Below are 25,352 nucleotides of genomic sequence, written 5' to 3'. Positions count from 1 at the left end.
AATAATTAAATTACATTGGCATTTTAAGGCCAAGACTTTTAACTACTTCTGTAATCTTTGCCATTGAATCAGCGTTTAAAAGACAAAAATGCATGCTTAGAAAAGAAAATTTTATTACAATAACGAAAATGGAATAATACCTCAAATACGGAGTCTCTTTTATTTAATATTTTAAATTAAGAATCAAATTTACGTTATTTTTATTCAGATTTATCGATAAATAGTGTTGAAAACTCCAGTGCTGGCAAACTCTCAATCAGGCAGTGCTCAAAAACGTCAAATCAAATGCATCTGCCAGGACCAGCAGAACGCTTTGCGCCTTTTTTCGTTGTCTCCAACTTCTGTGCACCAAACTTCGACCTAAAATGAAACTAGATATCTGTTTTAATGGCTGCAACCACGGCATGAAAAGGTCAAATCATACACCTGCCCACGAGGGCTATTTTAATCAAGGGAATAGATGCCGCGCAACGACCTTCAAACGGGATTACCGATGTATCGTGAGTGCGGCATTTCACGATATGCCCCAGACCTGAGAGACGTGCCGCATAAACGACACATTCTCCCGACGAAGCTCTTAATCGGTGCTCGAAGTTTTGCTCCTCAAAGAATAAAAATTATCTACCAACAGTGCACATATTACAAAAGTAATATGTTTGAAACGGCGCAAATGCACATTGCGGTAGCGTTTAGAATCCCTGTATAAAGAGCGTGTCGAGAGCTCTTTTTCCCCGAAGTCCACATTTGGTATGTTTTGCTATGCTTCTCATTTTGGTTGTATTTTTTCTTCTCGGACGGTGGACGGTGGGTGATGGTGAGGGTGCGAGGCCCAGACTACTTTCACTGCATTAACGGGTTTTCGCTTAGGCATTGTGATTGAAAATTTTGTAATTTTAGTGCTGAAATGAGCTGCCTCTACGAACCGCGTGTTTCTGGCGGGGATGGTGGCAGCGGCGTCGAAGGAAATTGCCGTGCTCGGAGCAGGAATCGAAACAGTGACAGCACAATGGACGAATTCGACAAGGCCAGCACAGTGGCCCAGGCGGATGAAACGGATTGCATATCTCCAGGCACGCTGGCCGATCTAGACCCGGATCCGGACACCGTGGCTGACCGGACCGAAAAGAATGACGAGTTTACTCATCTTTGCGCCTTCCGACACAAGGTATACGATGCCATAGCAGCCCTGAATGATGAAAGCTTCGACAAGCACATGGCCCGACTGCTAATGCACTACGAGAGGTATGTACATACATATGTGAAGAGGTGGGAAGGTTTCCCTACAATATGCTTTGCTATTTCCAGTGCCATTCGAGAGGAGTTTGAGGTGGCCCAGTTGTCACCGCCGCGATGCCGCAAACTTGCCCGTGTCCTTATCAGCCTTACTGACGTTATCCACACAATGGCCCAAGGTCGGACGCAACGTCAGGAGGAGGCCTACCGCCAGCGCATGTGCCATATAATGGGTTTCTACATATCCTGCGAACTGTGCGCCGCCCAAGAACCCGTTGAAACTGAACAATGTGTCATCAACAGGATCAGCACCTGCCTGAAGCTCTACGTGGAGTACGGAGAGGGTGGCGCTGGGGCCCACCGAGAGTATGTGCTGCGCACACTTCTCGCCGCCCCGAAGCTCTTCAACAGGGCCAGCATTTTATCTGTACTTTACAGGTACTTTCTGTCGTGATCCACTTAACGCAAACATTGTGTTCTATAAGCTACTATCGTGTTTTATGGCTCCAACTGCTCCATCGAAACAGAATTCCCCAAACAATGAAATTTAGAAACGATTACTTTACCATCTGTTATCTTTGGTGATAAGTCTTCCGACTTATTGAGGCTTTTCGAATTAGAGTTTGAGATATACCCTGAACACTCCTAATCTAAGTGATAATTCTATTTATTTTGAGGGTTTTCGTTATCATCGAAAGGGAGCTTCCTGTTTCTTGTTTATTCTATAGCTGCTATAATACTTTTAATAAGAAATTTATTTCCTTTCCTCTACAGCCGTCTATTCCGTCACTGGAAAATGCCTAGCATTATGCTACAATCGGAGCTGCCGGATAAATTGTACATCGAATACATACTCATATTCTACTACTGGCAGCGCCTGGAGCCAGACAATGCCATCAAGGAGCGCATCGTGGACTTTGCCGACAAGTTTATGAGGCCTTCCAAGTCGCTGGCCATGAGTAGTATGTACGCCAACTACCTGCCCAAGTACACAGCCCAGAATGCGGCAACCCGCACCATTTTGGAATACCTGCGACTCAGCAGCTGTGCAGGTCTTCACGTGGCCAGCAAGGTGGACAATCGTCTGCCACAGTCCGATGAAGTGGTAAGTAGCCAAAAAGATGAAGAAATATGCTGATTTTCTAATGGAATCCCTTGCTTCCTTTCCAAACTGAACAAATTAAAAGATTTACATTCAAAGTTGTTTCCAACCTTGTAACTTTTAATTGAACTTCAGTTTTATTGATCCCAGCCGCATGTCTGGCTTTGTTTTGGGGGCCAACTATGATGTCTTAGTAAAAGGTCTGATTCGGATGAGCAGGTGGGGCGGAGGCCGTCGCCGGCGCAGTTAGTCGCGTGACAGGCGTTGGCTGGCTCCACTTTGCTGTCCTCAAAATGACTACAAACCTTGCTGAGTGCCTCAAACTCTCAAAACAAAAGCTAAATCCTTCCCCATACATTCTAGTATATAATGTATTCTTAAATCTTCAACAGATACTCAGTTCAGATGACGAGGACAGCTGCCCGCTGTGGGATAGCATGGGAGCTGCCCCAGCACCGACTGTGAACAATCATCCGCCCATTTTTCTTCAGAATCTCTGCCAAAAAGCTCGCAAAATGGAGCCGTGCAAGCGGGCCACGGCTCTGTTCAGCGGCATCGACAACTCCATCGAAATCGTCGAGTTGCGCGACTCCGACGACGAAGTGGAGATGTTCTCAGTTAACTTCAATGTGCCAGCCAACGTGGATGGGAATACTTCGAATTCCAACTCAAACGACGCCAATCAGATCACAACGATACTCGTGGAGGACGATTCCATGGCCGTCACCCGCATCTATCCCAGTAATCTGCGAACCTACGAGAGAGCGGTGACCCTGGCTCCGTCCCCCACCTACACAATTCCGAGAATTGTGAGCAGCTACAGCTGCCGCAGAGATAGTCTTCACTTGGTGTCCACAACAGCTCCCCATCTCGTCGATCAGGGCGTGCAGACGGCGACGCACCAGGACGAGCAGGACAACGAGAGGAGTGATGTTGATCAGATACACGCCCGGAACCGAAACTTCCACTTTATGACAGGCCGAAGGACCAGTTTCAGCAGTGGCAGTGGATCAAATACTCCCTTGCATCACAGCCGGCACTCCTCTAGTCAGAACAGCCACTGCAGCGAAACGTCGCTGACGAAGAAACAGGTCACCTTTAGTCCCCAGCACCTGGGGGCCACTGCGTCCAGCGCCAAGGCAGGTGCTCTCAAAAAACCAGCCATCAAGCGTTACAAGACGACGACGCCAGCTGATCGTTTGGAAGCTCTTCGTCAAACAACGCGCAGGGGTAATAGGAAAGAATCCATAACTCTTTAAATTTTTCTATTAATTTCCATTCATTTTTCAGACCACTTCCAGGCCAGTGCGCAAATGTTTGCCAAACTGGAGGCGAAGAAGATCAAGCATACTCGAGAGTACCCGCCAAGTCAGTTGACGCCAGCCACGACGAACTCATCTAGTGGCACTCCTCCCCGTAATGGTGTCTCTCCCCAAAAGCAGAAAGTGGTTCTTCCCACACCGCCAGCATCAACGCACAGTTCAAACAGTCCCTGTCAGATACAAAGAGCCTCCACCGACACGCTCAGCTCCATTGATCAGGAGAAGCTATGTTCCCATACCAAGGACTATGACTTCAGCCGCCAATTCCCAAAGGTTGCGATCAAAAATCAAGTGAAGTTCTACAACCAGCTGCTGAGTATTCAGCGTGAGAAGATCCGGCGGCACAGATTGAAGACAAAGGCCAATCGGGAGATGGAGGCGAAGATCGATTACCGGAAGCTCAAAAGGCAGGCTGAGAAGCAGTGCCGGCAGCTGCGAAAATTGAACTCGAAGCGGCGAAAGGAGCTGAGGCAGTTGGAGCACAATCTGACCATTATCAGGAACTGTGCTATTGATAGCTATCCTATTGTAAGACTGAAACGATGTAATCTTAAGAGCTTCGAGTTGCCTGCGGATTCAAATCAGAAAACGCAGAAGCGACAGGAGAACAAGCAGGAAGAGACTCCAAAGAAGGAGAATCAACTGAGGAACAAAGAAAGGCTTTTGTTGGAGAAGAAGAAAAAGCCTGAGAAAGCAAAAAAGAAAAAGGAGACAAAGGATTTAAAAGAGAAAATCCCAAAAAAGAAAAGGAAAAGTCTGGAAGTGTCGGATGAGAAGAAAAAGTCCAAATCGGAGAAAGCTAAAAAGAAAAAAAAGCACCTGAAGGAGAAAACAAAGAGCTTGGAAGAGCCTCTTCAAGTGGATAAAAGGGATCGGCTACGAACGGCAGATAAATCGAAAGAGATTAATGAAAAGCCAAAAACAGAAAAAGCAAAAAAGAAAAAGAAACCGTCGAAGGAAAAGCCAAAACGTTTGGAAAAGCACATCCCAACCGAGGACGTAGAAGAACGGCGAGAAACTGCAGAAGAATTCCAAGGGGATCATCGGTTGGAGGAGCAGAAATCGATTGAAACCCAAAAGCAACTGCCGCAGAATCGCAAGCGACGAAAGCGGCGAAGGGCTCATTCTGCTTGGTCGCATGTGAAGAGCCGAAAAAAGAGACATCCTCAAAGTGTCCTCATGGACCATCCAATAGAGGAGTTACACGAAGATTCCATACCGGAAATAGAGCCGGTAGCCGAAGAACCCGAACCAGTTGCAGAGAAAGTGCCATCGCCCATTTTCGAAGAGCAGGACCAGGACATGATTCCCGACGTGGGAAATGAACTGGAGGTTCCACCCGCCATTCTAGAGCCGGGAGAGGAGGAAGAGGATGAAACCAGTAGACTTCTCAGACCCGCTAACGATCTCGATCAGGTTACCAGCCATGTGCCCGTGTACTTGCTCAACGGCGAGAGCCGTGATGTCAGCACTCCCCTGCCCAGCAGCCAGTTAAGTGCCAGCGATGGATCGAATTAGATTAGATTAGGAGACGCCCAGTCACGCCACCCACCAAGCCCAGTTCTAGTTCCCACGCACTCTTGGCCAGCAATAGTATTTATTTTGTGCTTTCTTTTAGCGATCTGCCTGATGCCTGACCCAGTGTTGATGCACTGCACCTTAATTTAGATTTGTTGTAGCCAAATTGTTGAATATTTTATTATTTTTTATTTTTTATTTTACGGCCTCTTATGCAATCAACCCTAATTCTCAATGAACTCAACGCGTACCAAATCCCGACATAATCCCGTGTCAATTTGAATGAAATTATACATATATCTGATTATAAAAATATAAAATTATTAGTGTATTTTAAGTAATTCAAAAAATTATATAAGCAGCAACTGTTTAATACTTTGTTCTATTAATGGAGGGGGGACTTTTGGACTATTTTTGAAATCCAAACAACCTAGCAACCAGTTTCAAACCTTTATTCTAAAAACTAGAAAAGTTTTTAGTCACTTTCTATGAGAGAATTGAACAGAAAAGATTAAAAGGATCTTACAAATATTATATTTTTTTACAATTAACTTAATCTGATGAACAATTAAATGGCAAGCCGCGACAAAAACAAAAGAGGTAAAGGAACAATTACATTCTTAAGAGAAAAGTTAAATATTTAATTAAAACAACCCACAGGTCGATGCGTCCTGGAGCAGCCTTCCCATTCCACCATTGACTCCTGTGCCTTGGACCGCACTTCCTCCAAAATCCAGCACACTCGGGAACACGTGGAGAATCTAAAGCAAAGGATCGACCATGAGCTGGACAAGCTTAAGAAATTCCGGGACTACTTTGTGGAAGTCGGAGACACGGCTAGAAGTAGCCAGAAACCGGTATTGAAGGTGCTCCAAAAGAAGCATATGACTTGGCGCGAGAACCTGGAAGCCAATCGGACGCGGAGGAATCGTCAGGGTGTTTCTGACCAAAACAAGACCGATAGGTACAAGGTCGTGGCCCTTAAGTCAACGCCGGAATCCGGGAACTCTGAAGAAAAGAGCCCACCACAGCCCAATTCCAAGGATGAACTGTCGTCGGAGAAGAGACCGAGGGGCGGTTGGTGTTGGTGTTGTGGCCAGTGCAGTTATCCGTGCACCGTGTACCAGTCTAGTTATGGCGATCCATGCCACGGCTCCTGCAACTGCAACTGCGATGCCAACGGATGTTGCAACTGGAATGCGGAACAGCAGCGACGGTGTTCGATGCAATATTGCAGGGAAGTGTCTCCCATGCAGGAGTGCCAGTTCGGAATACCCTATCGAGTCTTTCCCAGGCGAACCATTACCGATCTGAATACTCAGGAATATTGCAGAAATGCCAAAGAGACTGCCGCCATGAAGCTCGATCGTGCCAAGAAAATCGATAAAAAATGCCAAATGGCTCCTTCGGGAAGCAAGCGAACGGAGTCCAAGAGTCCCACCTGGGGGGCTAAGTTAAAACAAGATCAAAAATGTAAAAAAAATACAAAAATAGATCAGGAGAAGAAATGTAAGGATCTGTTTGAGAAGTCAGTGAAAAAGGAGCAGAAGGACACCCGGCAGCGGGATAGAATCATCAAGCATGAGAACTACGAGAATTACATCAAAATGTATAGAAAAGAGAACTCCCGGGTCATGGCCCCCGAGTGTATGGACCAAAGTGGACCCTATCCTCGTGTTGTGGTCCAGGAAACCCTGCACCAGGTGGAAAAGAGTCGTGGAAGGAATCAATCCGATTTTCCATCCGCTGCCATCGACTCTGATCAAATTATGGAAAAGCTTGAGAAGTGGATGGACTACAGGGAGCTTCGAAGTCGTCCGCCATCCGAAGAGGAACCCTGTTGTTGTAAGGCTTGCAATGAAGTCCGTAGCCTGCCCAAGCTGGGAGGGGCAAAATCGGATATGATACAGTTTCCCTGGTGCACGGATGAGTGTACAGCAGAGAAGGATCCATGTGATGCCTATCAAGAGAACAGTGGTGAGAGCATCAATGAAGCCATCCACAAAAAGTGTCTAGAAGATATGGCCTGTAAGCCCACAATGGAGCGTAGTTACTTTATGGAAGAAGGACCAACTGGTCCTTGGCCTGAGGAGGAGTGTCTAACCCAAAATATAAGTAATCCTCCAATATCTCGCACTTATTACAAGCATTGCAACTCCACGATTGAGGACGAAACTCATCAGGTTGTTAGCAAGGAAACCATTGTGAGACAAAAGCCGCGGAATGAAAGACAATCGGGTCAACCCAGATTAGGATCAAGGGCTCATCAGTACAGGAGTGATTGCTTAGCAAGGAAGCCTAATTGTCTTAAGGAAAGTCCCACCCAAACGGAGCCCCAAAATATGATCGAAAAGGCTCTGCAAGTTAATTTGGTTAGGAAGTGTCTTAGGGATCAGGCTGGAAGTCAGGAATCGACCCCACCAAGTCAAAATGCATATGGTTTCCGAAGTGGATCTCAATTTACACGCAAATATGAAAACCAAAATCACAAAAGTGAAAAAGATTGCGGGTATTCCTCGAGAGCTTATGAAAATAAAAAAATTTCTGGAGAGGCTAGTGTCAAAAATTCAAGGCACTACAAGGAGTGCGAGGATATCAAAAAAGAGCAGTCCAAACACTATAGGAAAGAAAATAAATCTTCCAGCAATAATTACAAGATGGAAGGACCTTGCGGATTAAAAGAATCGGGCTACCAGCGAGGAGCTAGGAAGGAGCAACTCAACACGACTTTTGATAGACCGCCTAGCGAGTTAAGGAGACAACGGTGGGAATCCTCTCAAGCCACCTTCGATATGCCTCGGGCCAACCTCAGCCATGAGACACAGATTTTTCAGAAAGAGATCTGTAAAGGACCAAACAAATGCGTTGTGTTTGAGAAGGAGGCTCCAACTGCTAACGAATGTCAAGTCCCATCACAGCAAAGTCATTATAGATCCCAAAAGCAACCTAAGCGGAAAGAAAACTACAGGGATTGCAATGAGAAAAGAAGACAGGATCCTTGCAGTCAAAGTACTAAACATATTCCAGAATATTCTCAAGAATTACAAGGAATATATAGTGATTCCTATGGCCCTTCCAATCAGAAGACAGCCCCGCCTTGTAGGCCTTTTAATCAGAAAATCAGAAGGGATCCTACTTTTCCGTCATTTCCAAATAAGAGCGATTGTGAAAGACAATACATCGAGTGTATGAGAAGGGAGTCAGCTACCCAAACACTTCAACCTAGTCCAGGAAAGTGTCTGGATACCCGAGCCATCCAGAACCAAAGGGAGCCAAAGGAAATGAGTTCCGACTCCAATTTTGATATATGCTATCAACTGAACTACCACCCTTCTGAGTACTTCATTAGGTGTCCCCCAGAATATGAAGATGCATTCGATGGTGGACAGAACTGTCTAGGATATAATTATTCGTATCATCCAAATCCTTACGAACCATGTCAGCCTCAAAGCTATTACTGTGACCCCTTTGATGATCCATGTGGTGATCAAGGGCTATATGTTGATGAATGTTTGGATCATGGACCGTCTAGAGATTATCACAAAAGTATGAGGAAAGGTAGATCTCCAGACCATTCTCCTAAAAAGGGAAAACCAAGATCAAATAGCGAACTAGCCCATAGTCCTAAAAGGGGAGAAGTATGTGAAGATTCGAAGGAAAGAGGACATTCAAGAGCAGCTCCCAAGTATTCAAATATAAATGTGGAAAGGGCATTAGTACAAGAGGGATCTCAAAAGGATAATTGCAAGGAGTTTCCTAGAAGGAGTGCCTATCAACAGAACAGGGAAAGATCTCCCTATAAAGTAAGAGACACTTCCCTTAGTCCTTCCTCAAAAATTAGAATAAGAGACTCATACAAGAACATGAAACCACAATCATTTGAGAAAGCCGATAAGTATGAATCTTCTAGAGATAGAAATAAGCAAGAATATTGCAGAGAAGACACACATATTAATCCTGGATCTTCTAGGAGAGAATGTAGTCCTCAAAGACCTCCAAATGAGCCCAAACTATCTTCCGGTGCGGGTTACTTCAACAGGAATATGGAAGAGTCGGAAGTAAATGACAAGCATCTAAAACCAAAATTATGTAGGGAACCAGAGAGTCATAATAAGCATGCATCTTCTAGGGAAGCTGATAAGTATAATAAACAGAAATCTTCCAGAGAAGGCGATAGACATAAGAATGAATCTTATAGAGAAGACGATATGTGTATCGAAGATGAACCTTCTAGGGAAAAATACAGACTCCAAAGACATACAAATGAGTTAAGATCTTCCCGGGGTGCAGGTTCCAATATAAGCCATGCAGCCGTTGATTATTTCAAAAGGGAGGTAGGAGAATCCTTAAGAAAAGTCTCCTACAAGGATATACAACCATTTGAAGACGATAGGCATAATAAATCTTCCAGAGAAGGCAAGAGACATCAGCATGAATCTACTGGAAAGGACAATGAGGAAAGACAGTCTTCTCGAAGCATTAGTCCAACAAAAAGACAATCTCTAATAAAAGAAACTCATAAGGATATGAAACCCGAATCATTCAGAGAAGCAGATAGTCGTAGTCAGCGTGGATGTTCTGGAGGAGCCGATAGACATAAGCCAGAATCTTCTCGGCAAAGACTCCCAAATGAGGAAGGGCAATCTCCTCCAGCGTTTTCAGAAACCAGGTATCCAACAGAGCGCAGATCCCCTTCCAAGAGATCTTTCAGGGAAGAATCTCCAGAAAAAAGAGTTTTCAACAATTTACGATCAACTTCAAGAAGCACTAGCCCGATATTACAATCACTAATGGATTCGTATAAGAAATGCAATCCAGACTCTCACAGAGAAGGGGGTGGAACACCGCTAGGTCCGAATGATTCTTATAGGAAATTTAGCCAAGAAATATCTAATTCTGGGAGACAAAGATCTCCCGAGCAAAAAAAAGATAAAGGTGGAACTTTCAGAAGATCTAGTCCAACCAAAAGTCTTCTAGACCGTGACGATTCCAACAGAACCTTGCGACAAGAGTTAATGAATAAGGCTTACAAGTTACTTAATCCGGAATCCTCCCCAAGACAAGGGAATAGGTTCATTAATCAGGAATTATTCAGAGAAGAAATAGCAGCCCCTGAGTCCAATTTATTTAAAAATTCCCCCAATGCTTCTTTCAACTTCATAGGCGAAGAAATGGTAAATAAATCCAACAGGTACAAGGAGAAATTGGCTTCTAGGAACTCCAGTCCAAGTAAAAGCCTCGTGGCACTTGATGAGATGAGAGAATCATTGCTAGACGAGTCCTACAAGATGCTGCCAGAGTCCCTAAAGGAACCCAAGACGCATTTACATGAAGAACCAGCTGTCCACGACACTGGCCCCCATTCCACCATAAAAAAAGGATCAAATTATCTATCAAATGAAGGAGTGAAAGACAGAACTAGTAGACAGAGTAGTCGCTCTCGAAGCTCCAGTCCATTTAAAAGATACGAAAGTGGAAATGATCTAGGACGTAGAGACCCCCACAGCAGGCTTCCTGGCACTTCCCGACAGGCCTTTAGCCCCCAAAGAAGTCAACATGTATCCATAGAAGCAATACCTAGGGATATGGATAGAGGAATAAGGGAATCAGTATTGACCAACTCCTGCAAACAAATAAGTCCAAGACAGGCATCTCCAGCAGAATCCCGAAGCACTAGTCCTCTTGGAAATCAATCTTTAAGGTGCTCCTCGGAGGAACGTGGTGATTCCCCGAGATATCAAGGACATTATGCGCAGTCTGATGAAGGATCCAATAAGAGGAAGTCCTTCAAACCAGTCAGTAAAAGGTCATCCAAAAAGGTTCATCATCCTATTAATGAATGTAGACCTGACGAGAGTTACAAACAGTTGAAGCAAAAACCTCCTGTTTCTAAACCGCGGCCTTCAAGTAGTCCGGCCTCCGATCGTGGTCCTAAATCTGCTAGGTCATCCAGTGCAAGGTCAAAGTCTCCTGGGTCCAACGACTCCCAAAGAAGAAGCCGTAAAGAATCACCTAAAGGAGGACATAAGAATATGCCATTAAAATCGCCTAAGAGAGGCAGTCAAGGATCTTCCAAAGGGTCACATGAACCCAAAAATAAGATGTCAAAGCCCTCTCAGGAAGTCAGTTACGTATCTTTCAAAGGATCACCTGTACCTTCGAAATCCCATGGGGTTAAGTGTCGTCCACCTTATGATAGAGACGCAAGTCCTCATCCCTATCAAGATTTCGATCCAGTTCCTGAGTGGCAGGAGGAATTCGAGAGCTGCGAGTGTCCGGATGATGCCTATGGTTCCCCGAGACCCAGTTTGGGACAAACTTCCATATGCTATGAACCCCATGTGGGGAGATCTCGGAGTTGCAGCCCCATTGAATCCCAAAGACATTTTAGGCGGGATAACAGTCCCGATGGAACTTACTCATTGCCAGTTTCGTATCGAAACACCAGTACTTGCAGAAGCCAGACTTATCTAAAGGACAGTAGGTCCTCCAGTACAGATTGCCAGGCGGAACAAACAGGATACTTTGAATTTCCAATTGAAACACCTACACCTTCGTGTCGTGTTTGCCCCGAATGTGATGGATCCGATTCTGTTTGCGACAAGAAGGCTCGCTGTGTCACCTTCAAGGACGAGCAGGGGGACTGCAGTGTCACCGATTGGGAAGGGGCCATGCTGGGCGATGGTCAGGAGGATCAAAACCTATCAGTTCCCCAGACATGTAGTAAGCAAAATGATGGATAGCAGTAGCTATATAATAAATATATTTAAACTTGCAGGATCCAGCAGCTCTGCGGAGCACACTTGCCTCGAATCCCAGTGCGGCGAGGACTGTGCCAGTTGCGGAAGGACTTCCACACAAACAGACCGTGACATTCCACCGTTCGAGGCCTGCCCCTGTATGTATCAGACCTATCTGAGTCTAGCCGCCATGTGCCAGCCCCATAACCGATACATACAGTGACAGTTCCTCGAACAAACACAAACAACAGACAGTCCATACACTTTTCCTTTGAGTTTCTAGCTTCTTAATTTATATATTTTGTACATTTATTAAATTTGAGTTACACAACAACTAAAAATGATAGAAGTGGAATGTTCCAGGACATCTCTACAGTGTCTTCGATGGCACTCGAGGGCTGTGCTCGCGACTTCTAGCCCTGGTGAAGCGATCCTCGTTGAGATTGGATCGCAGCTCCCGCACCTGCTGCTCGTACTCGGTGGCCAGACGCTCCTGGTGGCTACAGCGTTCTCGTTCCTCCTGCAGATCTTTCTGTATTGGTTCAAGGAGTTTGTTATCCATAAATATGGTGGAACAATTCAAATCCTTACCAAAGCCTGTTGGTATTGCCTCTCCAGCCGCTCCATGTGGTTCTTAGCTCTGATGTCCGCATCGTCCTGCCGCTGCTGGTCGTTGTGCAAACGCTCCAGCATTTGGTCAGCGGTGTCGGTGGTGACCTGTTTCATGGCACTTGCCTGCTGGAGTTCATCCTTCAACCTTTCGCACTGTTTTTCCAGCTGAAAGGATTATTTTATGATTAAATTGAAACAATTTTAAACTAAAACTACTCACAAATACTACTGTTTAGTTAGTTAAGAAGCTAGTGAAGAGTTAAAACGCGAAGTATAGACTACTACGGCGGAGATTTCTAGCTACGATAGCGAATACTAATACTGTCTGAGATCAGAGCTGAAGGTTACCTTCTTCCGCATGTCGTTGACTTCGTTTAGCTCCGCATTGAGCTTCACTTTTTCCGCGTCCAGCTTGTCGCAGAGCTCTTTGCGCGCCTCGAGATCCACCTTCAGGACCAGGGCATCACCCTGGGCCTTCTCCAGATCTCGCTCCAGACAACGAATGGTGGCCCTGGCGGTGGTCAGCTGCTGGTCCATCTCCTCCAGAACACATTGCTTGGTGTGCAGTTGATTCTTCAGGCAATGGATCTCGCTTTCTAGATCGCAGATCTGCCGTCTGCAATGGAATAAGTAACTATTATAGTTCTTAAAAAAGAAAGTGGATCTCGCACTCACTTGAACTCTGCTGCCTCGCACTCGAGACTCTGATTGTTTCCTTCGAGCGCCACTTGGTCCTGGCTAAGGCAGTGATAGTGATCCAGGAGCTCGTCGCGTTCCCTTTCCTTGAATTTAGATGACACCTGTACTCCGGCTCTGGGACTAAGTTATCTTATCTTCTAGATTAGAAACTAAACTAACCTTTTGGGTGAGCAGGTCCTCGGCCTTCTTCACCTCCTGGACGTACTTTTGCAGCTGCTGGCGCATGTTGGCCACCTGCTGCTCCGAGTCCTTCAGTTTCTTCATCAGCGTTTTAACCTCCGCCTGGGCATCGCTCATCTTGTCCATCAGTCGTCTGTGGGGCAACATGGTATTGGATATTGGATTATTATAAAAACACCTCTAATGATTGAAGTGCGAGGCAGAAAAACAAGATGTGCCCCAGCGCGGAAGCCATTCTATGATAGCCTCACTCCGCTAATGACCCTTTTTTTTGGCTCACCCGTTCTCTGCTATTGCCTCATCGCGGCTGGCTTTGAGTGCCACAATCTGTTGCCGCAGCGTTTTACTTTCCGTTGAGGTCTCCGTCAGTTCTGAGTCGCGTTGCCGGTTCCTGTTGGCCAGTTTTCTGGAATACAAAGAGCACACACACCCCACACCCCACACCCAGTGGGCAAATGGAAATCAATGAAGGCGTCGAGTCGGCAAACAATCAATGCCAAGTGTCTGCCAGAACCTGACCCTCTTCCGATGGCCATAAAGAGAGGGGGTCAGCTTGGACAGGCACTGTGAAAAATACTTTCTAATATTAAGATGTGATAGTAATCATCATTGTGGTAGGTCACCAGATGGCAGCTCTTTAAGATTCATATTCCAAGATTAAAACAATTATGAGTCAAGATCTCGGATCGCAGTGCAGATCGCAAGTGGAGTGGCGGGGAAGGGCGTGTGTGTGTCTAGCTTTGAGTAGAGATGCCAGGCACGTAGCCAGCATATCCACATCCACATCCACATCCACATCCACATCCGCACATGGCCCAAGACTGAAGCTCAAGAACACGCAGCAGTAGCGATCGCCAGCCATCGGCGTCCGTCATTAAGGCTAAACAAAGTTCAAATACCCGTGTCTCAAAAGGCTAAGAGAGTCGGCCCGATCCGGAGAGAGAGTGTCTGACATTTTCGTTGTTACCTTTTTGGCCACTGAAGTGATTGCCACAGAGGCGACTCGGCTCGAAGTAGTTGGCCCGAATGCTAAGAGAGTTGGGCTCAGACGTTTCTTACCTGCCCGAGCGAACGGATCGCGGTCGCTTGGTCGGTCAATCAGTCAGTTAGTCAGTCAGTCGTCCATCCATCGATTCTACCTATGGGACTACCTTATTCCCACTACCAACTACCACCAGCCACTGCGGATCGATCGGTTTTTGTGTTTGTTTATTGTGCCTGATTGCTGAAACCAAATCAAAACAAATTATCGCGCTCCCCCGCCAACCAGTTTGGATTTTATTAACAAGAGAAGTTGCAAAAGGTGCGAAAACCAGGCCTGAGGGCGTCTTTATTCCCAGAAAGTCAGAATAAATACATCAATTTGAAAGAGGAGGTCTTGGTTCTGACTCATTAAACACGATTCTTAGAAAACAAAAGTTGGGAAATAAAACTACAAGCCGAATAAAACTGTCTATCAGATCGTGTGTTAATGAAAAAACAAGGAAGGAATTTTTAAACAAAGTCTAAACAACAAACAGTGTGTATCTTAAGTTAATTATAGACTATCTTTAGAGACTAAAGAAGCAGATGTTTTGTGCCAACAGATGTGGGAAGTACATGGTCTCTAGAGTTAAAAGTGAGATATAAATAAACAAAAAATATATCTTAAACTAAACTGTTAAAATTACATCTGATTTAAAACACATCTTATAGAATTCAGTATTTAAAATCCAGTTTAAAAAGAACTAATCCAATTTCTAAGAAACCCCCTAGGAATGACCAACTCCCCACTCCATTTTGAATAAATTTCCTAATTGAGTTTTGAAAAAATCCAGTTTTTGAATAAAAATAATAAAAAGCTTGCGAAAGGTGCCAACTTGCATATAAAAAGTAAATGAACCGAAGGAGAATCCCTGGGAAAGTCAGAATCAAAGACCGACAAAGGCCCCTCGAAACCAGTTAAGAGCCAGGCGGGCCATAAGAGCCATAAGCCGACCAAACTGACCACAAATCATGCAATGGGCCGCCCAAAAACAGACGGCCAACTGTGTGGCACCTTTCGTGTCTGGACAGCTCTGGACAGTGGGATCCAGCACCGCTTCGCTGAGTGTTGCTGCCACATGCAGTGGCCACATGAAGTTTCGTCATCGGCGGTTTGCCACCGCTTACATAAGAAGCACCGCTCGATTATAGCCACTCGATTATAGCCACTTGCCGCTCCAGCAGAAGATTTCTGACCAACTTCGGCCGAAAAGAAGTCAAGATAAATGGGTATTTGGGTCATGGTTAACCGCGCGCGCTAACCGTTTACTGGTTTTCAGTGTTTTGATTTTTATTTTTTGGGGTTTTTGGCCGTTTTTGCGGTTTGTCCGGCCAACATGATAATCAGCTAGCTGCCCCAAAGGGTTGGCTAATACGCATTGGACCCGCTTTAAGCCCTGCTCCGGGCTCTGGGCTGTGGGCTCCGGCAGTGAATTGATTTTTAAGCAGCAGCTCGACAATGGAAAAGTCATCCATCACCCGGTTTAATGAGAGTCTAATCACAGTCTAACTTTAATTCAAACTTAATTTAGTTCAATATTTAATCTGTGGGGTGTAGCGAATAAATGGCCCTCGAATAAAAGTCACAAAGTCACAGGTGTTAAGTGTATTCAGGGCTGGACTGGTAGAGTTTATAAAAAATAAATAAATTAGCTTCATTAACTAAAACAAGATAGAGTTTGTTTTGTTTAACATTTACATTTTAGTTGGGCAATTTTTTAAAACTTGTTATTCACAAAAAAAAAGAGCTACAGTCCCCAGAAATAATTAATTAAATAAATATTTTTATTTTTCCAGAGCCACCATGAGGCGTAGGAAGCTACTCATTTTCTGGGCTGCTCTGCAGGCGGGCAGCTCCATCCTCACCTGCCTGCTCCTGCTACTGACCACCACCCAAAACTCCCACCAAGTGGCGGCTGGCATTGTGCCACCGCCCTGGAGCGATCCCGCCAAGAACCCCTGTGCCAGCATGGCCGGAGGCTGGCAGTTCCTCTACTGGGCTCCTCTAAAGAAGTGCTTCAAGATCTTCACACTGGGCTATCCGTGTCCGGACACCATGGAGCTGAGTCCCACGGCGGTGAGTGCCAAGAGGAAGGATCTGCCGGCGGCAGAGTGTCGGTGTCCACCAGGCACGGCCCTCAGTCCCCTCACCCAGAACGTCTGCTATCCGCTGTATGAGAAGGGACCCTGCCAGAAGGACGAGTACTTCCAGCCCATGCCGGATCAGGGCAAGAGGTGAGCGGGTTTTGGTTCCAATAAACCAGAGGGATAAACGATGTTCCTCTTGCAGATCCAGCAACCGATGGGGCACCTGTAAGCGACCCTTAAACTGCCCCGAGGGCATGATCTTCTGGCCCAGGGACAACAAGTGCTATGCCCGGCACACCAAGGGTCCTTGCAGTCGCGGGAAGCTCTTGGTTCTGAACGAGGACGGACTGGCGGAGTGCCACTGTGAGGATCAGGGGGAGCTATCCTTGTACTACTATCCAGCGGAAGAGTCCTGCTACGAGCACTTCACCAAAGGACCCTGCTCGACACCGGGTCACATCTTCCTGCCGGGCGGACGATGCGATTGCCAGAGGCACCTGCCCCACTACCATGCTCCACAGCAAATGTGCTACGAGCTGGGTATAGACTTTGGATTAAATTACTTCTTAAACTCCCTGTAATCCTTTTAATGTAATAACTCCTCTTTTTTTAGACACCCCTGGGCCCTGTCCACCTGGTCACATCTTCCGCATACCCGACGACGCCCATGAGGCGTCTGAGAGCACCCTACAGCTCCTTCCCCGGGCCCAGTGCCTTTGCAAAGAGGGCTATGTGCCCTGGAGCGACGGCATCTGCTACCGACTGTACACAAGAGGTCCTTGCGACGTCAACGAGTTCCTGGTGAACGGAACCAGTTGTGTGCGGAATTTCTGCGGCAAGAACCGCTTGTACTTCCCGGCAGAGGACTCCTGCTACCGGATCGGATCTCAGGGACCCTGCTCCCTGCACCAGGTGGTGATCTTCGACTTCACCGCCCGGCCGTCCGTCGACGGCATCTCGTACAATGGCATGTGCGGGTGCTCGGGAGTACTGACCAATCTGGACCAGCAGTGCTCGGGAGACGGAAGCGAAAAGGAGCAGAACATCTGCGAGTCCACCCCTGGGATGGTGGAAATCAACGGGCAGTGTCATAAGCTTTACAGCCGTGGTCCGTGCGGAGCTGGCCAGTGGCTGGAGCCGCTCAAGTCCCAGACATCGAACGGAACGGGCATCCTGCCGCACGCCAGTCGGGCCAAGTGCGTCTGCCGGCCGGGATACACGCCCGCGGAGGCGGACCAGCGCGGCATGAGCAACTGCAGCGCGCCCAGCGTGAGCCTGGCGAGGTATTTAACCAACGAGCGTCTCAACTCAAAGTTCCTCAATGACCTGCACCTTGGTGGGGCCACCTGAAGCCCTCGATCTTCAAGCTATTCTCTATCTGGTTGTGATTGCTCCTCCAAATCCACCTTTCTCCTTCGCATGCCACCCTTCCTCCACCTTCTTTCCGTATCCTGTGTTGTTGCATGCCCCGTGCTGTTCGATCGCCCCGATCTCTTGTTATTCCATTAACCACTTTTTTCTCTTTTAGGTGGTTTTTAGAAATATTCGGTTAACGTGTTCGCTAGGAGGAGATTGTGCCATGAATGTATTACATCGACTTGTCGACGAGTTGAATTTAAGGGATCTTCCCATAAGGCAGACAAAATAATGTGAAAAGCTAAACTAAGCCACTAATGTTTGTTGAGTAAACCGTGATTACTAAGTAAATAATATAACAATTAACAAAACCATTTAATTTCAATTAATTTTAAGGGAAAGACTTACCTTACTTGGTCCTCTAAATCCTTTACATTTTGCTCCAAGGAGTTACGCTTTTCCTTGCAATCCTTTAGCTCGTACTCCAGCTTATAGACCCTTTCCGTTTTGTTGTCCAATTGGTTCTGAAAATCAAATTTTTCATCCAATTAGTAACTAAAATTAAACGAAAACTAAAACAAATACCAATAAGGTGTCCTTTTCGTGCTCCAAGCTTATGTAGGTCTGCCGCAGAGCTCCGATTTCGGTGCGGAGCTGGGTGACCTCATTGCGGTTGGATTCGCGACTGGTGTCCAAGGAGCTCGCCCGGACATCCGCCGAGTGTCTCTGTCGTTCCGCAACCATTAGCTTGGCCTGATAGTCGGTTATGATGCGCTCGTTTTGCTCATTAAGCAAACTATTAATAAATTAAGAAAGGTAATGAGATTAAATTTAAATAAATTAAATTAACACCAACCTTATCTGACCATTTTCGGTCTTGAGCCTTTCGATTTCCGCCTCCAGGGGAGCTATACGCTTCCTCATCTGGACAAGGTCCTCCTTGAGCAGAACCAGATTCGTTTCCACCGGCACCCGAGCTGAGTTCAGTTCCCGCTTCTCCCGCTCCAGTTGCCTCAAACGATCGTCGAGCTCCTCGTTGCGCAGGCGCATGGTCTGCAGCTCCTCGGCATGTAGCTGGACATTGCTGAGTTGCTTCTCCCTCAAGGTGTCTCGCTCGCAGCGCACTCTCTCCAGCTCCGATCTGACGCAATCCCGTTCCCGCTCCAACCGTCCAATGGTGGCCTGCACGCAGTCGCTGTGGTTACTGGCCGAGGTGCTACCAGAAGAGGCCGTGCCCGGAGGAAGTGTCTCGTACTGCACACTCTTCTGGGGCGAAAAGGGCGATTTTCCGACCGGAAACAGTTCTGTGCGAAGGGCTTTGAGTTCCTCGTCTTTGGACTTGATCTGGGCGTGGAGGAAGGCTATCTCGGTTTCGGAGCCACACTTGCCCATCAAGCGCAGGTACTCCTTCTGGAAGAAGTCTCTCTCCGACGTGAGGCGTATTTTCTCCTCATCCAGAGTGCCGTGCTGGTTCTGATCCTTCAATTCCTTCTGCAGTTCCACAATCTTCGCCTGCATCTGGGCCAGTTTCTTCTTGTGCTTCTCGTTGGTGGACTCCAGCTCCTCCTCCCGGCGTGTCAAGACGTTCAGGCGCTCGTTCATGTTCCGATTATCGCTTTGCGTGCCGCAGAATCCTCCCTGTAGTCGGTACTCTTTCGATTTTTGCAACAGCTTTATTTCAGACTGCATCTGCTTGATCTCCAGCTCCTTGGCGTCGATCTCCGAGTTGGCCAGCTCTTCTACTTGGAGAGCCGCCTCCTTCAGCTCATCCAACTGCATCTGGAGTTTCTTGTTATCCTCCTGGGTCTCCACAGCCCGCTGCATGGCGTCGTGCATCTTGTCTTGGAACTCTAGCAGTTGCGCCATCAGCTCGTTCTTCTCGCGCTGCAGCAGATCGATGTCCTGCGAGAGGTTGCCGACCTCCTTGTAGCAGCAGTCCTTGGCCAAAGCTGCGGGCGGTCGTCCACCCATGAGCATGTCATTCAGGCGCCTGATCTCCCGGTTTCTGGCCTCCACTTTCCGCTTGTAGAACTCCAGTTGCTCTCCGGCGGTGGTCAGTTCGTTCTGCAGCTTGTCCAGCTCCTCTTGGCCACTGGTTTGTGTCACTGTCACGCCATCTTTGGTGGTTGTGGTGGTCTTCTGGAACACCCCCGCATTGCATTTCGTGCATTTGAGTGCTGAAGGACCGAACACTATTGGTGGAGCATTTCCGGCACGCACGGTGCTTATAAATGGTTTTTTGGCTAAAAAAAAGGAATTAAAATTAGCAAGATAATTATAATATTTAATGTATCTTACCTGGAGCACTAGCTCCTCCTCGCAATCGCTTAGCATTGGAGGCTGAAATCAATTGTTTGCTCAGCAAGGCATCGAGTTGGTTTTGTAGGCCGGCATTATGGGTCTGTAGGTGCTCCTTGTCGGTTTGCAGATCGCGGATTTTACGATCAGATTCTAGAGAGTTGGAAAATTACAAGAAATCGTTTATTTTATTTGGTGTTCAATTCGTTTTTCTAAACAAGAGTGCTTGGAAAGTGCATTTATTATGTCATTTATCCTAATCCTAATCACCACTTATAGCTGTTACAGTTTCTTAGCATAAAATACCCTCTCCTAAGCACAATTTAATAGTAACCCACCGCACTGACGCAGCTCGTAGTCCTCCCTTTCGCGAAGGAACTGCAAATGGAGTTCATTGCACTCGGCCAGGAGGCGTGAATTGTCGCACTTGTATGGCTCCACACCCAGCTCCCAACAGGTCCTCTCCTGGAAAGCCACAACAAAGGATCGCTTAGCAACCGATTAAATGAAATGGAATATAGGACATACCTCCAGCAAGTCGGCAACTTTCTTTTTTGTGTCCCTCAAGCATTCCGTCGTTTTTATCAAGTCCCCGAAAATGGCCTGGACCAGGGGAATCGCCAGAACGGGCAGTGTCTGCGTGAAGCCCATGATATCCAGCTTGGAGCGAAGGTCCTTGAAGTCGCCATCGTTGATATTCATGGGTGGAAGCCTGCTTTTGCCAAGCAATAAACAATAAATAAAAACAAACAAAATTCAATGCGCCAAGAGTCAAAATGGTGTAGTGTGCCCGTTTTTTTGCCATTCACAGCGAACGTTTCAAATACTATTTCTTCTACCATCCGCTAGAGGCGCCACTAAACGGTACAATCGTTACTTTTTAAATTTATTTTTCAAATAATTAAAAAATAAACTATAAATACATTGATTAGGAAGTGCTAATGGTGTAAATTTATTGCTCATACTTATTTCCTCTCTTAAAATAAAAAATAATGTAAGAATCTAGAATAATTATTAAAAAAAAGATAAAAAAAACACTAGCCTGAAAATTAATCATTTAGTTATTAATTTTACACCGAATTTGTCATTTAGAAACAACAAACATACTTTATTTCGATAACTTCATTCAACAACAAAACAATAAAAATTCTTAAACATAAACGGAGCTTCATGGTCGGATATAAAATTACGTTCTGGCTTCTCAGACGAAAAAGGATTAATGGTCGGTGGAAGGACGACATTTAAATGTCGATTCGATTGGTTGACAAAATGCACCATATCCAAAGGAGCCTCATATTTCGTGTAGGAAGTGACCACGATGGGGCATCCGAGATTCAAAGCAGCCTGAATGGTATCCGGCCAAGTGTCCTCCAAGGCATATCCAGTCGATCGGTAGAGACCCGAGTTAAAAAAGCATACTAGAAGGATTAAAAAACATTTACTGAAATATAATTTTAAAGAAAGTGCAACAACTTACCCAAACTTGGCTTTAGAAAATGCGTTTCCTTGCAGTAATCGTGGTAAAGGCTATTTTCAAAAAAATAATTAACCGTTCTCTGAAACTTTCGACAATAACGACAGCATCTAAAAAATAAGTTAAAAACATTACTTTAAATATAACAAAAATTAAGAATAAATATACTTACTTAATCTTCTTCAACTGATCAAAGGATATATTATTGGGGTTCAGTTCAGGCCCTATGAACACCACATTCAGGGTCTTGACCACAGGCGTTATGTGGAGCAGAAAGAGCTCCCACTTCTGCAGGACATCCACCTCGAATTCGATTTCAGCTCCAATCAAGTGAACCGTCAATTCCTCACAGCTCCTGAGACGTTCGCAGAGTTTCAGGGCGAACCAGGCAGTCAGAGGTCCTGTCGACACCTGAGTAACAGCTGCATATTCGCACTCATCTGTTACATCTGAAGGAAAAAAGGAAAAGGAAAGGATGAAGGAAAAAAGGATTCTTTTCTAGGAACATATTTTTGATTCGACTTTTTTGTTAAATTTCCTGGAGGGTCCCCTTCAAAAGCTAGAAAACGGCTTGGAGCCACTATATGGCTCCTCCCGAAGGCTATATCTTTGGCTATAATCATCCGATTCTTGAGCGGAATACCTTAAACGAATCCTAGATCGATTCTCCATAAATCTGCATCAAAATCTGGGATCGCAATTTTTTTTACATTTTTTATCAAATTTCCTGGAGGGTCCCCTTCAAAAGCTAGAAAAATACCTGGAGCCACTATATGGCCCCTCCCGCAGGCTATATCTTTGGCTAAAGTCATCCGATTCTTGAGAGGAATACCTTAAACGAATCCTAGATCGATTCTCCATAAATCTGCATCAAAATCTGGGATCGTAATTTTTTTTACATTTTTTATCAAATTTCCTGGAGGGTCCCCTTTAAAAATGGGAAACCACCATGGAGCCACTATATGGCTCCTCCCGAAGGCTATATCTTTGGCTATAGTCATCCGATTCTTGAGCGGAATACCTTAATCGAATCCTAGATTGAATCTCCATAAATCAGCATCAAAATCTGGGACTGTAATTTTTTTACATTTTTTAACAAATTTCCTGGAGGGTCCCCTTCAAAAGCTAGAAAAATACCTGGAGCCACTATATGGCCCCTCCCGCAGGCTATATCTTTGGCTAAAGTCATCCGATTCTTGAGAGGAATACCTTAAACGAATCCTAGATCGATTCTCCATAAATCTGCATCAAAATCTGGGATCGTAATTTTTTTTACATTTTTTATCAAATTTCCTGGAGGATCCCCTTCAAAAGCTGGAAAAATTCATGGAGCCACTATATAGCCCCTCCCGAAGGCTATATCTTTGGCTGTAGTCATCCGATTCTTGAGCGGAATACCTTAAACGAATCCTAGATCGATTCTCCATAAATCTGCATCCAAATCTGGATATATAATTTTTTTTTAGATTTTTTAACAAAATTTCCTGCAGAATCCCCTTCAAAAGCTAGAAAAATGCATTGAGCCACTATATGGCTCCTCCCGAAGGCTATATCTTTGGCTATAGTCATCCGATTCTTGAGGGGAATACCTTAATCGAATCCTACACCGATTACCATCCAAACTTACTGAAATTTAGTTTCCTCATCATGTGCCTCGTGTTGGTGCAGGCCATGGGCAGTTCCCGGAGTACTTTGTTGGGCAGCGATGGTTCCAGCCGCCCGAATCTCGCCTGGAACATCACACAAGCCTTGAACAAACGGTAGGCGTGACACCACTTGGAGTGATCCGGACTGAGATGGTCGGGCTTGTCCTTGCAGAAGGCAACCTCTCCACATCCCCCGCAGGTGGAAAGACGCTTCAAGCGATGCTCCCGGCACTTGACCTGAGAACACAGCAGAGGGAAGAGCAGGAGTTCCTGTTCAGTGGCCGTTAGCTGGCGGTTCATCTCCTTCTCCACCTGGCGGATGCAGACGATCCGGTAGGAGCGGAACTGGTCGGCACTGAAGTCGCCGCACTTGTAGAACATATCGTGACCTGGATCCCCACACCGATAATTGGCTATTAGAATGATTTATGGATCGCTGACAGCTAGAATCTTTCTCACCATTGTGGGTGGCCGTTTGGCGGATGGCGTAGCACAGCTGGCGGTGCTCCTGGTCGTCCCTCATGTGGCCAGCACTGCAGTAGTAGCTCAGCCCACAGCGGGTGCATGCCAGTGGATTTTGGCCACAGAGATCCCCTTTACAAAACTGTTCAGTGGAAGAACAAAGAAATTTTAGAAAGTGTTTTAAAAATAATACTTCTTCGTTCTAAAAAATATAAATAATTAATGTTAAATATTATTTGAAAGGATGTAGAAGTACCTACATTACACAATGAGGCCATAAAGTATTGCCTTGGTTTGTAGATGTATTCAATGTACTCCGCCTCATCGTCGGAGGACTCCACATCGCTCGGTGGAGCCTGACTAAAGAGCTTGCCGAGATTATTGAAGAGAGCAGCTGTAGGGGATTCCCCCGGACCTGGATTAATATATTTTTTATTAATTTTAATAGTATTATTCATACTCTGCAGCCACCACCAACTGACCTTTTTGCAATTTACTCCCCAAGCATTTGAGAAGCTCATCCACTTCGTCGGCTTTGACGTCCCTGGAGGCTTTGGCGGATGGGACTGGGACTGGGATTTTGGGTGCTTCTGGAGCAGGTTGTGGTGGTGCAGTCTGAGCCTTTGGCTTCTTTTCAAGGGGTCTAGCTTTCTTGGACTGGCTAGCAATTAAGGGTAATAATTTGACTAGCTCTGCAGTGTTGATTGGCGGTTTCTTCTCCTCTGGTTTCAGCTCCCTGGGGGCTTCTGGTTCAGGATTCGAGGTTGCCTTATTTTTGGCCAACAATTTCCGACGCAACAGTTGTTGGATGAGTTTGATCACATCATTCTCGGGGGGATTTTCCTCCTCCTTGACAGGAATTGTCAGTGGAACGCCGTCCTGGTCAGCTTGGACCTGGTTGCACTTGTTCCTGGCACGATTCCGGATCCTTGGCTTCTTTTTCTGATGACCCGCCGACTGATGCATTTTATTTCGAGCACTCGAGTGCTCCGACTGCGAAATTAGCCCGAGCACGTAACTGAATCGAATGAACAATAAAGAATGCACATTGTTCTTGGTCTGAGATTTGCGATCTGCCTCGATTCAATTGGCCAGAAGCCATAGACGCAGCCATCGCCATCGCCGTCGCCCATCGCATCCCATCGGCGGTGCAAGCCCAAATGTATGCCCTGTCTATTTTTCTATTTTTGTAGAGCATGGACCGCTCTGTCTGACATCGCCAGCCGGTTTGGTCGGCGATTTTTTTTATAATTTACGAGTACCAGTGTTTGATTAATTCTCTGACTGCTAATTGCGTGCATCGTAAGAGTCAACGAGCAGGAAAAACTACTATAAGATCTCATTTACTCAGGTTCTCTCGGAATAATTCAGTGTCAATGTGAAATAATAAAATATACTCATAAAACAGAAGACTTTTCAGTTAAAAGTGAGAGTTAAAAGTGTAAAAAAATACATTTTAGAAGTTAAGATTCTGAATTTTGAAATCAGAAGCTGATATAATACGGATCTTAATTAGAACTTCTGATATAATATTCAAAAACATAAAGTTCCTTATAAATACATTCTGATAATCAAGAAAATAAACACTGCTTATTTTTA

The 25,352-nt window shown here is 45.7% G+C and overlaps 5 protein-coding genes across 9 annotated transcripts; 3 read left to right on the top strand and 2 right to left on the bottom strand.

Annotated features, from left to right (window-relative positions):
- Positions 1 to 291: 291 nt before the first annotated feature.
- LOC6493607 lies at positions 292 to 5,548 on the top strand. Its single transcript, XM_032454852.2, has 6 exons — positions 292 to 747; positions 898 to 1,242; positions 1,306 to 1,671; positions 2,008 to 2,338; positions 2,728 to 3,565; positions 3,626 to 5,548. Exons 2-6 carry the CDS (start codon positions 905 to 907, stop codon positions 5,173 to 5,175), a joined length of 3,423 nt encoding a protein of 1,140 aa, XP_032310743.1. The 5' UTR covers positions 292 to 747; positions 898 to 904; the 3' UTR covers positions 5,176 to 5,548.
- A 79-nt stretch (positions 5,549 to 5,627) lies between these two features.
- On the top strand, positions 5,628 to 12,247 carry LOC6493608. 3 transcript variants are annotated; one of them, XM_014908979.3, is made up of 4 exons: positions 5,628 to 5,775; positions 5,836 to 9,719; positions 9,768 to 11,898; positions 11,954 to 12,247. In XM_014908979.3, exons 1-4 carry the CDS (start codon positions 5,748 to 5,750, stop codon positions 12,136 to 12,138), a joined length of 6,228 nt encoding a protein of 2,075 aa, XP_014764465.1. In that variant the 5' UTR covers positions 5,628 to 5,747; the 3' UTR covers positions 12,139 to 12,247. The 3 variants fall into 3 exon arrangements, with proteins under 3 accessions (XP_014764465.1, XP_001958094.2, XP_032310742.1); XM_001958058.4 differs by having other exon boundaries at positions 5,836 to 9,722; positions 9,771 to 11,898; XM_032454851.2 differs by having other exon boundaries at positions 5,836 to 11,898.
- LOC6506326 (centrosomal protein of 135 kDa) lies at positions 12,203 to 20,977 on the bottom strand. 2 transcript variants are annotated; one of them, XM_014909224.3, is made up of 12 exons: positions 20,700 to 20,977; positions 20,510 to 20,636; positions 20,172 to 20,324; positions 18,730 to 20,116; positions 18,459 to 18,669; positions 18,282 to 18,397; positions 13,687 to 13,812; positions 13,386 to 13,539; positions 13,203 to 13,327; positions 12,876 to 13,143; positions 12,507 to 12,692; positions 12,203 to 12,447 (listed from the first exon to the last, which is right to left on the bottom strand). In XM_014909224.3, the coding sequence occupies exons 1-12, from the start codon at positions 20,871 to 20,873 to the stop codon at positions 12,286 to 12,288; spliced, it is 3,189 nt and encodes a 1,062-aa protein (XP_014764710.1). In that variant the 5' UTR covers positions 20,874 to 20,977; the 3' UTR covers positions 12,203 to 12,285. The 2 variants fall into 2 exon arrangements, with proteins under 2 accessions (XP_014764710.1, XP_001958095.1); XM_001958059.4 differs by having other exon boundaries at positions 13,203 to 13,309.
- LOC6493609 lies at positions 14,234 to 18,287 on the top strand. Of its 2 annotated transcripts, XM_032454854.2 has the most exons (5): positions 14,268 to 14,709; positions 16,227 to 16,664; positions 16,720 to 17,057; positions 17,131 to 17,800; positions 18,046 to 18,287. In XM_032454854.2, the coding sequence occupies exons 2-5, from the start codon at positions 16,234 to 16,236 to the stop codon at positions 18,068 to 18,070; spliced, it is 1,464 nt and encodes a 487-aa protein (XP_032310745.1). In that variant the 5' UTR covers positions 14,268 to 14,709; positions 16,227 to 16,233; the 3' UTR covers positions 18,071 to 18,287. The 2 variants fall into 2 exon arrangements, with proteins under 2 accessions (XP_001958096.1, XP_032310745.1); XM_001958060.4 differs by having other exon boundaries at positions 14,234 to 14,709; positions 17,131 to 18,271.
- Positions 20,978 to 21,251: 274 nt separating the features above from the next.
- On the bottom strand, positions 21,252 to 24,808 carry LOC6506325. The gene is made up of 7 exons (XM_001958061.4): positions 24,236 to 24,808; positions 24,014 to 24,168; positions 23,751 to 23,895; positions 23,273 to 23,680; positions 21,818 to 22,094; positions 21,649 to 21,755; positions 21,252 to 21,589 (listed from the first exon to the last, which is right to left on the bottom strand). The coding sequence occupies exons 1-7, from the start codon at positions 24,717 to 24,719 to the stop codon at positions 21,294 to 21,296; spliced, it is 1,872 nt and encodes a 623-aa protein (XP_001958097.1). The 5' UTR covers positions 24,720 to 24,808; the 3' UTR covers positions 21,252 to 21,293.
- Between the last annotated feature and the right edge of the window lie 544 nt (positions 24,809 to 25,352).

This window comes from Drosophila ananassae, chromosome 2R, assembly GCF_017639315.1.
Source record: "Drosophila ananassae strain 14024-0371.13 chromosome 2R, ASM1763931v2, whole genome shotgun sequence".
Lineage (NCBI taxonomy): Eukaryota > Metazoa > Arthropoda > Insecta > Diptera > Drosophilidae > Drosophila > Drosophila ananassae.
The sequence above is the reverse complement of the archived record's forward strand: the minus strand, read 5'-3'. Positions and strand labels throughout refer to the sequence as shown.

Coding starts and splice junctions, on each gene's coding strand:
- LOC6493607 (XM_032454852.2), top strand. CDS start 905: ATGAGCTGCCTCTACGAACCGCGTGTTTCTGGCGGGGATGGTGGCAGC. Junction 1,243..1,305: donor CTGCTAATGCACTACGAGAG/GTATGTACATAC, acceptor TGCTATTTCCAG/TGCCATTCGAGAGGAGTTTG. Junction 2,339..2,727: donor TGCCACAGTCCGATGAAGTG/GTAAGTAGCCAA, acceptor AATCTTCAACAG/ATACTCAGTTCAGATGACGA.
- LOC6506325 (XM_001958061.4), bottom strand. CDS start 24,719: ATGCATCAGTCGGCGGGTCATCAGAAAAAGAAGCCAAGGATCCGGAAT. Junction 23,681..23,750: donor CCAAACGGCCACCCACAATG/GTGAGAAAGATT, acceptor GTGGGGATCCAG/GTCACGATATGTTCTACAAG. Junction 22,095..23,272: donor GATGAGGAAACTAAATTTCA/GTAAGTTTGGAT, acceptor TTTTTCCTTCAG/ATGTAACAGATGAGTGCGAA.
- LOC6493609 (XM_001958060.4), top strand. CDS start 16,234: ATGAGGCGTAGGAAGCTACTCATTTTCTGGGCTGCTCTGCAGGCGGGC. Junction 16,665..16,719: donor ATGCCGGATCAGGGCAAGAG/GTGAGCGGGTTT, acceptor TTCCTCTTGCAG/ATCCAGCAACCGATGGGGCA. Junction 17,058..17,130: donor GCAAATGTGCTACGAGCTGG/GTATAGACTTTG, acceptor CTCTTTTTTTAG/ACACCCCTGGGCCCTGTCCA.
- LOC6506326 (XM_014909224.3), bottom strand. CDS start 20,873: ATGAATATCAACGATGGCGACTTCAAGGACCTTCGCTCCAAGCTGGAT. Junction 20,325..20,509: donor CTACGAGCTGCGTCAGTGCG/GTGGGTTACTAT, acceptor CCAACTCTCTAG/AATCTGATCGTAAAATCCGC. Junction 13,144..13,202: donor TGCGAGGCAGCAGAGTTCAA/GTGAGTGCGAGA, acceptor ATTCCATTGCAG/ACGGCAGATCTGCGATCTAG.
- LOC6493608 (XM_032454851.2), top strand. CDS start 5,748: ATGGCAAGCCGCGACAAAAACAAAAGAG. Junction 5,776..5,835: donor CCGCGACAAAAACAAAAGAG/GTAAAGGAACAA, acceptor AACAACCCACAG/GTCGATGCGTCCTGGAGCAG. Junction 11,899..11,953: donor ATCAGTTCCCCAGACATGTA/GTAAGCAAAATG, acceptor TTAAACTTGCAG/GATCCAGCAGCTCTGCGGAG.